Source organism: Nanorana parkeri, unplaced genomic scaffold, assembly GCF_000935625.1.
Source record: "Nanorana parkeri isolate BGI_ZX_2015 unplaced genomic scaffold, ASM93562v1 scaffold1248, whole genome shotgun sequence".
NCBI classification, from domain to species: Eukaryota; Metazoa; Chordata; class Amphibia; order Anura; family Dicroglossidae; genus Nanorana; species Nanorana parkeri.
The window spans coordinates 401,486-412,731 of record NW_017307516.1 but is presented as its reverse complement, the minus strand read 5'-3'; the positions used below and the strand labels follow the sequence as shown (position 1 = coordinate 412,731).

At 44.6% G+C, this 11,246-nt stretch overlaps 1 protein-coding gene across 1 annotated transcript in view; it reads right to left on the bottom strand.

Annotated features, from left to right (window-relative positions):
• The window catches only part of PDIA4 (protein disulfide isomerase family A member 4), a gene marked incomplete at its 5' end in the record, with an annotated part of 106,898 nt that overhangs the window by 62,196 nt on the left and 33,456 nt on the right, over positions 1-11,246 (bottom strand). Inside the window, one exon of the mRNA XM_018568805.1 lies at positions 10,220-10,378. Within this exon, the coding sequence (XP_018424307.1) occupies positions 10,220-10,378 (159 nt within the window). The remainder of the gene's footprint in view (positions 1-10,219; positions 10,379-11,246) is intronic.

The window sequence follows — 11,246 nt, the reverse complement described above, 5'->3', positions numbered from 1 at the left end:
GTGAATTTAAAATAATACAAGGTAAAACACTCCTGCTCAGAGCATCGATATGCGAGTGTTATGAATACTCCTTCAGGAACCCCGTGTAGGTGGAAGCACCGCCATCAGGTACACCCAAGGTCACCAGGGTCTACAAGTAATCAGGTAGTGCACATCCTCTCCATATTTCACTCCCCTCTACCTCAACCATACAAACAATGATGGTCACATTCCGTACTGGCCTCTAGTTCGTCACAGTAGAGAAGGCATCCAGCCAACTTCCCCAAACTTTGTAAACATTTTGTGGGCAGGCTCTATGGATATATGCTGCTTTATACATTGGAACAGCAGACTCTACCAGACCTCTCCAATTCTCCAAGGTAGACGGGGCCGGCTGTTTCCAAATCAAAGCAATCAGTTTCCTGCCATAAAACAGTAGAATCCCCAACAGCGTGCTGGTGGCATGTGTAGACTTATTACGCTCTGTGAGACCCAGCAAGCAGAGCCCCATTTCCGGCTGGATTTCTAGCATGAGGAACCGCTTTATGAATTCTGTGATCTCCACCCAATAGTTCTTTATACCAGGGCAGCCCCAAAACACATGACTAAATCAAGCCGGAAAGAAGGCACATCTCCAGGAAGTTGCCGAGCACGTGCTATATATACACATCTGGGCCAACCTCGCAGGCATATAATAAACCCTGTGCAACAACTTTTACTGTATCAATCTCTGGTATAAATTACATGTGTGAAAGGATAGCCCCAGGCCTCTCTCTCCATTCCTCCTCATCTAGATCCCGTACCTCACTACGCCACTGTGCCTCACATCTCCTTAAGGGGCTGTGAGTATCAGGAAACAGCATGCCATAAACAGTTGACAAGGGTTTACACAGCCCTTGAGTCTTCAGCAGGCACTCCAATGGAGAGGCACTAAAACTCCTCAGAGTAGGCGTAAACAGACACCGAAAGGCATGGCAGAGCTGCAGATATCTATATAGAAAGGAACCCGGTAACTCATAATGTTTCCATTAGTCAATAAGTCCTCCAACATTTTGATGCCCTTCCTGGCCCAGACATGACAATCTGGAATGGTGTTGAAGTGAGCAAGATTCGGATTCCTCCACAGAGGAGTGTATGGCGACATAGCCATCTCCCCTCCACCAAGTGTATCCGACACCTGCCCCCATGCCGTTAATGTAGCCCTCATGGAGAACGTGAGGTCATATGGGGGCCCCACATCACCTGTAGACCAGGTATGACAAGGCCTCATAGGAGCCCAAGCTTGCCACCTCCAACCCCACTGCAGAGTCACTGTCCTCCCCATCAGCCACCCGTGTACAATCACCATTTGTCCTGCCAAATAATATTTTCTCATTTCAGGCAGTGCCAGACCTCCTCCTTTCCAAGGTGCCTATAGAATAGACATTCGGAGTCTTGGTACCTGTGAGCCCCACACAAAGTCCCGGAACAGGCCAGTCACCCCTCGGAAGAAACTCACAAGCACCCAAACTGCAGAGTTACGGAGAAAGTACAACAATACCGGAAGCATCTTTATTTTTAGCAGATTAACCTTACCTATCATTAAAATTGGCAAATGTTTCCATGCTATTAACCTCCTTTTGACCTGGGTAAGCACTGGGGTTAGGTTCAGGGAGCAGTAATCTCCCACTTGAGCTGTGAGACCCATTTCAGGGGGACTGACCCATCAGCCAAGCCCAGAGTGCCCTCGTCCAGTGGCAGGATATGGGACTTGGTCCAGTTAACCCTCAGGCCTGAAAACATAGATAATTCATATAGACCCCACCCTAAACCCCTCCAGAGCCGTGGATGTGCGTAGAGCCACACCCAAGGGCTCCATTCATTAACGCAAACAGACCCAGTGACAAGGGGCATCCCTGTCGGGTACCCCTCCCAACCGGGAAACAATCTGATAGAGCAGTGCCTATCTTCAGAGAGGCTCTGGGTGCATTATACAAAACAGTGATCCATCTACAAAAGTTAGGACCAAATCCCATATACACCGCAGGACAAACCCCGTGTAACTCAAATCCACTGAATCAAAAGGCCTTCTCGATGTCTAAAGAGACCAATGCACTAGACCCAACATTCGCATGGGAGAACAGGAGATTTGTGAAGACCCTGCGTAGGTTTGTGTCAGTAGATTTCCCTGGAATAAATCCCATCTGGTCGATATTTACCAGGGTGGTGATAACCCCCGCTAGGCGCTGCGCGAGAGTCTTGGTCAGAATTTTTAAATCCATGTTCAGAAGAGCTATCGGGCGGTAGGAGAAGCCAAGGATTGGGTCCTTCCCTGGTTTAGGTATAAGGACAACATTCGCCTCATACAAGGAATCTGGTAATCTCCGCCGTGTTAGGCAAGACCTGTACAGGTCCTGCAAGCTGGGGGGCCATCTGAGGTAAATAATATCTGTACCATTCCACCAGAAGGCAATCAGGTCCCGGGGCCTTACTAGCAGGAAAGGTTCCAACTGCCCTCTCGATCTCCCGAACCGAGATCTCCGCCTCTAGAGATTCTCTATCCGATTGCCCAAGACAGGGAAGCCCCAGTCCCCCCAATAGGGAGTGAACGGCCCCCTTATCATAAGGCGCAACAGGAGCATACTGCGTACTATAGTACTTTGTAAATTCCTCCATAATTGCCACCGGATCTGTCACCCGCTCCCCAGTGATGTCATTATACACTGAATATTCACTAAGGGATGATGATCCGCCATCAACAGGGCCAACCATTTGCCATTCCTATCCCCTTGCTCAAATATCACCTCTACTGCCTTGCAAAGAGAACAGTCTGTCAGAGTCTTAAGGTGTACCTGTAAAGCTCTTCTCGCCGCCCTGAGAGCCCCCAATGAAATCATCACTAGTCACATCTAGACACCTTAATGTGAGAGACGTATTCTCCAACAATAAATGCCTTAAATGCATCCCAGACAATTTTGGCATCTGCAGATCCTTCATTATGGGCCCAATATTCTCCAATCTCTTAACCCCCCCCCCTCCCCCCCCAACCCGGCGACAACCTCCATCCCCAGCGCTGGTATTGTGTGGGAAAGGTAAGCGTGAGAGACAGAGGCGAGTGATCGGACACTCCACCAGGCAGGCAGACGGGCTCAGACACCAACCCCAGGAACAGGTCATTAGCAAAAGGCCATATCAATTCTGGGAGGAGGAATTATGCGTATAGTGTTACCTTATGAGTTTATGTCAAATCTTCATAAGACATATGTATATAGTTTTATTTCTTGTTTTAAATAGGTGGGGGTAGCTTGTAGGGAAACAAAGTCTTTGTTGTGTTTATCACTGTGGAGGGGAGTGGCAGGCCCAATGACTTGCAAATAGGGCTGGTAATCAGGTTTTTCCTGAGCCAAGACCCTTTGATCTAATAACAAGTAGACTGGCCAATCGTAGAGAGGGGTGTGGAGTTGTAAAGAGGGTCTTGGAAACCCTCCAATCTCCATTAGGCCTTGGGAGGCAACCAATGGGAGATGTGCCATGCATCCCTATGGACACCTGGGGTATATTAATGACTGGAAAAAGCAGCTCGGCCTCTTTCCACCAGGATGGGGCCTCATGTGACGATTAATGGGTAACTATACATATAATCTGTCCACCACTTAACTGTATGTCTGTTTGTCTGTTAGATACCAATGTCTGGGTATTTGGCATGTTTAAATCTTTTCTTTGTATGTTGTAGTTAAATAGATTGTTGGTTCATTGTATTTAAGTCTTGATACTATGTACCAATACATTCTGTTATTGTGTTGAGCTCAAAAATCTCATGAATGAATCCTTAGAATATTATACCTGTAAGTGTGAATGCTTATATAGCGGTTCATAACTTAAAATAGTAATTCAGGTAACATAGGACACACATGAATATCCCCGAACACCAGGATTTTTCCATCTCCAAACCTCTAGCAGGGAAGCAGCCTCCGCCCACCCCACTAGCTCCATCCCAGGCGCCCTATTAGGATTCGAGGAATCCAGCACCTGATCTAGGATAGTATTAAAATCTCCCGCCACTACTATAGGAATAGGTAAAAAGGGTGCCACCTTGGCTAGAATATCATACAGAAGTTGAAAATGAAAAAGGAGGGGGCAAATACATGCTAACAATAGCAATCCTTCGTGAATGTATTTCCAGCACTACAATAACATGGTGGCCCCCCGGATCCAGAAAAACCTGCACAATCGTGCATGGTAAGGATTTACTTATAAGTATTGATACTCCCGGGGCGTATACCAAGTAAGTAGCATGAAAGGCCCTCTGGATCCAGGGTCGCCGCAGTGCCAGCACCTTCTGTCTCTTCAAATGTGTCTCCTGTAACAAAATAACATGAGGCCTGTACGGTTTTAAATATTGAAAGACCAATGAACGTTTGAACTTGTGATTTAGACCCCTCATATTCCACGAGACTATGTTTACTGGAGTTCCTGCCATTCCGTATCCACCCACAGCAAGGTTATCTCACGAAGGCTCAGAAAACCTAGAGCCCAGAGATGCCTTTTAATATCAGGCCAGCTCAAGCTACCTGGGATAAACCACATATATATGCAGGAATTACACAGATCAACATAACAAATGGAAAAAGCCCCTCCCCCTCCCACCCAAACCCTCCCTGCTTTCTTCGGCAAACCAAGGTCCCCAACATAACTCCGAGTAGCTTGATCCCAAACGAAGTTCAAAAACGGGAACCCAAAGGGGGTCGTCACCCCTGCAGCCTAACACCCCCTTCCTATTTCTTTCTGATCAACAGACCAACCAGTACCTAGGAATATCACCCCTACGTGAGGAGTCTCCGGTTTTTCCCACATCTCACCAAGAGTGCATAAGGGGACCTAGTATAGAATAGTGCAGACATTGAGCAGAAGTGATCCAATGAACTATAATCTGAGCAATGAAATGCAAAACGAGCTGTAAAACAGAGATGCAATATATAATATGAGGGGTAGGGTGTCTGTGCACCCCTCCTCCTCTGATCATAGATGGTAAGGCGAACAGCAAAAGGCCGCAGTCACTGTAACAGTCATGTACTCCCAAAGGCTTCCAGTATATATTTTATTATTAGAAGGATGCCAACTGCACTTCTTCAGCGCAGCCTATCCAGCCAGTTCGCTGCCGCAGTTGGAGTTTCAAAAAAACTGTACCGTTCCTTCATGTTGAACCCGCAGCTTACTGGGGAAAAGCATACTGTATTGTAAACCTTTAATCATGAGGCGGCATCTGACATCCTGGAAAGAAGGTCTGCACTTCTGCACATCCGCCGAAAAATCCGGCAACAAATTGATCACTGTATTCTTATGGTGCAAAGCAGGAGAATTCCAGGCCGCAGTCAGCACAGCGTCTGTCCCTGTAATTCAATAATCTTGCCAGAAAGGGTCTCGGTGCGACCCCTGGAGAGGCACCCGATGCGCCCTTTCAACCACAAAAGTGACAGGGGCCTCCGCCACACCCAACACCTTCTTGAAAAGGTACTTCGAAAACTGTACTGGCTGTGTTCCCTCTGCACCCTCTGGCAGGCCAATAATGCTGATATTATTTCTGTGCATCCTATTCTCAGCATCCTCTGCTCTCGCTGATAATGCACGTACCAGGCGTTGTAGTTCAGTAATGGAGGTGGAGTGTTCAACTACCGTGTCTTCTGGGCCCGACACTCTATACTCAGCCTCATACAGGCACCCTCTAAATTTGTCCAAATCACTGCGAATGAGGGAACATTCGATCGCTAGGTGATCTATTTTTGTAGTGAGTGCCACCCTGCTTGCCTCTATGCCGTTTGGGCACCAGCCGGAGCTACAGACTGCTGATATCTTGACTGCCACGGGGGCGATGGGGCCAGCCCCTCCTGACTCACCAGCAATTCCCCATCCATGGCTGCAGGCATCTCACTCACCACAGTCAGACGTGCGGAGTGAGATTCAGGCAAGATGGCCGGCGAGGGACACGGGTTCTGTCTGCGGCGCTTGTTCCCGGGCGTGGAGGATTTCTTGCCCGATTTCGAGGGCATACTACAGCGGTGTACCGGCACTGCACCCCCCAGCAGTTCGTGTGGAGGAAAAGTCCGCTGGTAGGATGGATATCTCGGACAGATCGAGGTAAGGGCAGCGGAGCTCACTCGCACGCATCCTGTCCTCTTCACATCCCGGCCACCCACTTGCTAAAATTAAAACTTGTTCACGCTTGAAGTGAGGCGATTAAAAGGGGACAGGATTTTAATGTACAAAATGTTTGGTGGTGATGGCAACATTAGCAATAAACTTTTTTTTCTAAACGCTCCAACAAGGACTAGAAGCCACCACCTAAAATTGGTGGAGAAAAGATTTAACCACAAAGGGCGTAAGGGCTTCTTCTCAGTCAGTCAGAGTGGTTACATTTTGGAACTCTCTACCCCAGGCAGTGGTAGCAGCAGAGCATACAGGGGTACAGGTAATCTTAAAATCTAGATGACACAGGGACTCATATGCAGACATGCACCCCACACACACACACACGTTGAACTCTATGGACCTATGTCTTTATACAACCTCAAATACTATGTAACTATGCAACTTAAAAACGGGGTATGCTGTAACCATAATTAAATAAAATAGGGCAATCCATCATGGCCAATAACGAGCTGGTAGATTTACATTTACTCAATGAGCATGTTGGAGTTACTGTATGTAGATAACAGAAAAAAATATGACTGAAAACAGATCCACAGACTAAAATGAGTAAATTATTCCAAATGGATATTGTATTTGACCCAGCTATTTGAAACCACTGGTCATTGTAATCCAGGCATGATTTGACAGAGGCCATATGCTTCACACACACATGCTTTGATAGCAACTCTAAGAAAAGCAGGGACACTTGGACCCATATACTTCAGTTGTTTGCCCAATTCAGTGATCACAAAAGGTATTCCGAGAGCATCATATCCTTCACAAATGTGTATTTCCTGCTAATCTGATGGTCAGCTATTAATATAGTCATATTAGGTTCTCCTTTCTGACAATAAAAGTTTCCCCATAGATGCTGGCTGATCAGGAGTGTGGATGCTCAGGTAATTTCAGCTCATATCAGTAATGGTTGTTTTTATGACATCTCAAGTTTCTCTTCAGTCATTAAGTGTGGAAGTTTTTCTAGAAGTTGAGATGGCTTTTCTATAAGTGGAATATGGAGTCATTATTTTAGGAGCAATAATTCTAGGACCATTATTCTTGGTTAATGCTAAACTGATTGCCTGTAAAGACTGAGTGTCGCCTATGGAGAATTTGCGGTACTGTATTTTTCAGTCGTTTCACATAAGCATGTCATTTTTAAAGTTTGGCATGTTGGGTATCCATTTACTCTGCACAACCTCTTAAAAGGAGAACTATGAGGTGAGTGAAAATCACTCAGCCTCATAGTTCTAACCGACCTGTGACAATGAAACTGTCACAGGTCGGCTCAATAGATCGGGAAGTGAGCGAACACATACCGCCGCTCGCTCACTTCTTGATTCTGTCCCTGCAGAGAGCCGTGACTGTCACTCATGGTTACCTGCAGGGATTCCCCCCTTCCCTGTCCGATCCTCCAGTGCCGACAAGCAGAACGGACGGGGGAGGGGGCGGGTACAGCTGGCTCTGCCTCTAGAAAGGCAGAGCCAGCTGTCACTCGCGCAGCTGGGTGGATCAAGACAGTAATGTCGGGATCCGTCCCAGCTGTGGCGTCTCAGTATACCGCGAGCGGTATACAGAGCTTTGGGTGACAGGAGGATGCTGGTTTGTGTCCTCCCGTTACCCTTAGGAGAACTATGTGGAACTATGTGACCTTATAGTTCTTTTATTTTAGTGCACCATGCAAAACCCAATATAAATACCCATCTTTTTTGTAAAATAAAGTGTATTTTTTTACTGAAATTTTGGGTTTGATAAAGAGTTGCAACATTTCTTTTTTTTTTTTTTAACTGCCACCATTTTATTTTTCAGGGTTTTTACTTTGAGGAAATACATAATTCTGGGGTTTTAAGCAATTTTCAGACCTAAAATATTGATTATGTCATGTGTGCAAAAACGGGACTGGCAGCAAAAGGGTTAAAAGTTCAGAGTTTTTTTGCAATTTTTTTTATTTAATACCGGATCAGATAGAACCATATTTGTTTAGTCCTAGAACGTCTGGACATCATATGTTTCATACCAAGGACATAAGGCTAGCCAATAGGCGGTCAGGCTATGCTGTGACTTGTCGTTCACAGCAATTGGTGATCTAATGTAATAGATGATGCTTGCAGTTGTAACGTCAACAAGATGCCTAAATGCAAAAAAGCAGATTTAAAGTATAACTATGTCCAATGTAAAAAAAATGTGCTGCAGTTAATTATAAGTGCACCTGCATTTACAGTTTTCTCTTTGGCCTCCTGCAAAGTCCCGCAAATACCTGTTAAGCCTGCTAATTAAGTCCACCTAATGTAACTTCCTCTGATGCTGTGACAATGATGCACTGCTCCTGAATGCAGAGCACAGTTGCCACTCATGTAGGCTGTGCATGCTTGCACTACAGTGGAAGGAAAAGAAAGTTGAAGCTGCATGAAGGGCCGGCCTTTGGGGTGTTCGAGCTCTGCGACCGCACAGGACGCCATGGCAACAAGGGCGCCAGGCGGCCGACACAGCTCGTCCTCGTGGGCGGCTACAGGCTGCGGCTTCTCTCCTCCTCACCGCTGGCCACTTGACATGACAGCACTCCCTCCTCACTCCCGCCCGCTTCAGCGCTGTCCTCGGTTCCGAGGAGAAACTGTCTGCTGAAGCCTGCTTGTAAATAACTGTGTCCCCTGTTTGTAAATAACTGGAGACACATAGTACTATGTGTCCCCAGTTATGAATGAACAGGATGTGATTACATCACATCCAGTTCATTCATGAATTTCTGAATGGGGAGTAGCAGTCACTACCAAGGCTCCTCCCCATTCAGAAACAGGTGATAGTAAAATATTTTGCCATCTTTTCTGAATGAATGGGAAGCCTCTGTGCTGAGGCTGCAGAAAAATAAATTGAGGACTTTGTGTCCTCAATTTCTTTTTACGAAAACAAAAAATGTTTTCAATCGTTTCATCAAACAAAACAAATGGCGTGTTCTGGAGACAGGGCGCATGACGTCATATATGACACCGCACATGTTGGGCGCCGCCATCATGGTGTATATCTAGGTATACACTAAGATGGCGTTGCCTATATTGGCGTGTGACTTCACCTAAAGCCACGCATGGTGTCATGTGACATCATGCTTCCCGCCTCCAAGATAGTGGCACGCATTTGCAGAACGCGCCAGTGGCCAACATGGCCGTCGCACAGACTCAAACAAATTATGTGTCTGAATACATTTTTTGTATATTCGGGCACATAGTAATTCATTCACTTAACATAGTCTGGCTTTGGCATTCTGTTTTTTATTTTTACTTTTCTAGATGCACTTACTGGAAGAAAGAGTCTGCGCGACAACCTGAAACTTTATTTTATAGACTATTTAACTTTGACATTTATTGTTTGCACTTGTTTGCCTTCTGTTTTATTTAATAAGAATACTTATATTGTGCCTACAGGTTTAATACCTTTAAATAAAGTTTGTTTTATCATACTTTTTAATATGTTTCTTTGGGAGTCTTTAAATGGTGTGTATATTGGAGAAATGGGTGTGGTTACTGATGGGTGTGGTCACTGAGGGGCAATGTAGAGCTTTCTTGCACAGGGTGCCTAAAGCCGGCCCTGGCTGAGTAGCTACCGGTACCTCCATTGTCACTAACGCGCAAGCTTGTCAATCAGCACTTGGCCACACCTAGTCCTACCCACTGCTTTTAAAATTGACAGCACTGCCTTGATGAAACCATTTCATTGTAAACCGCAGTGTTTGGTAGGGGAGCATGTCAGACATAAATTAAGGAAGATTTGGCTCAGTCAAGGGAGGTAGAAGTTTGTTTTTGTTCACTTTATGAGGCATGTGCATCACATAGTAACTGAACTGGTACGTGAATAAAAACTGTCATACAGCAGCCTTATTTGTACTTTCTCAATTATAAAGTTCTAGACACCACTGGTTGTCTGTTCTTCAATCACATCGTCAGATAAAAATTTGAACAAGGAATCAATTCAAGATGTTTATTTTTCTTAACTGTACTTGTACTATATCTGTGATCCACAATTGATCATTCAATAAAAAACAGTTTGTTATTTGCATACAAATAAAGATGACATTTTAAATCTATACCTGTATCCTGATAGAGTTCAAATTCTCTCTTTTGGTTATCGCTGAAAACTCCAAGGACTACAACATCATCTCCATCTTTCAAATGCTCCTGTACTTGTTTAATAGCCTGAACTTGTTTAGATGGTGGACCAGCTTGTTCAGTAATGTAATCAATTATACCTATTAAAAAAAAAGAAGAAGAAAAAAAGGTAACAACCCTTGACTTGTTTGCCTGAGTGTTATATTTATGTGGTATTACTAGTGGATGTTTCAAGAAAGCCAAAAATTCTATTTTTGTATTTCTGTTACAACACAAAAGCTGTATGCTGTACAAAGTCACAATAGAGTTTTATCCTCAAAGAAACCTATATCAGCTAAAGACCCAGTCTGATTATTAAGCAGAATGTCGTGTTGGAGATCTTCAGACTATAAAAGGCCTACATCTGTATATAGGTAGAATGAGAGGCCTTAAGACAATTTCTGTGCAAGTTTACTTTAAGAGTCAACTGATCAAGCTCTTGCTTCCATGTGTTAATTGATTTCATAACCACAGAGGTGGAGACGTTTTTGTCTTATTTACAGATTTAACTAAGTGTTGCTAATTTTTAGAAGGAGTACATTCATTTAAATGTGCTGAACAAAAGATGACCTGAATCTCTCTAAAGCCAAGCGATTAAAGCTGGCCATACACTGGATGAGTGACTTCAACTAGTGTGTGGCCCCCATCGGGCCACCTGAAGAACTTTGCAACTGCAGCTGGGCATCTGCCAAAGCCTGAACCTGACTAAGTAAACTGAGGACCAGGTGGCAGCCTTACAGATTTAATACCAAAGCCTGATGCTTCTGCGCTATGATAACCAACTAAATCTCCAAACTTATGAGGTCTTTATATGGCATAAAGAACTAGGAAAGCCATATGGTGAATAAATACAATGTTCAGTGTAAAAAAAATAACTCCTATAAATAAGTGTAAATAAAACTCATATCATATATATATAGCTACTAATCCAATCTGCATTTTAAAAAAATCAGTTGGTGTAAACAATAA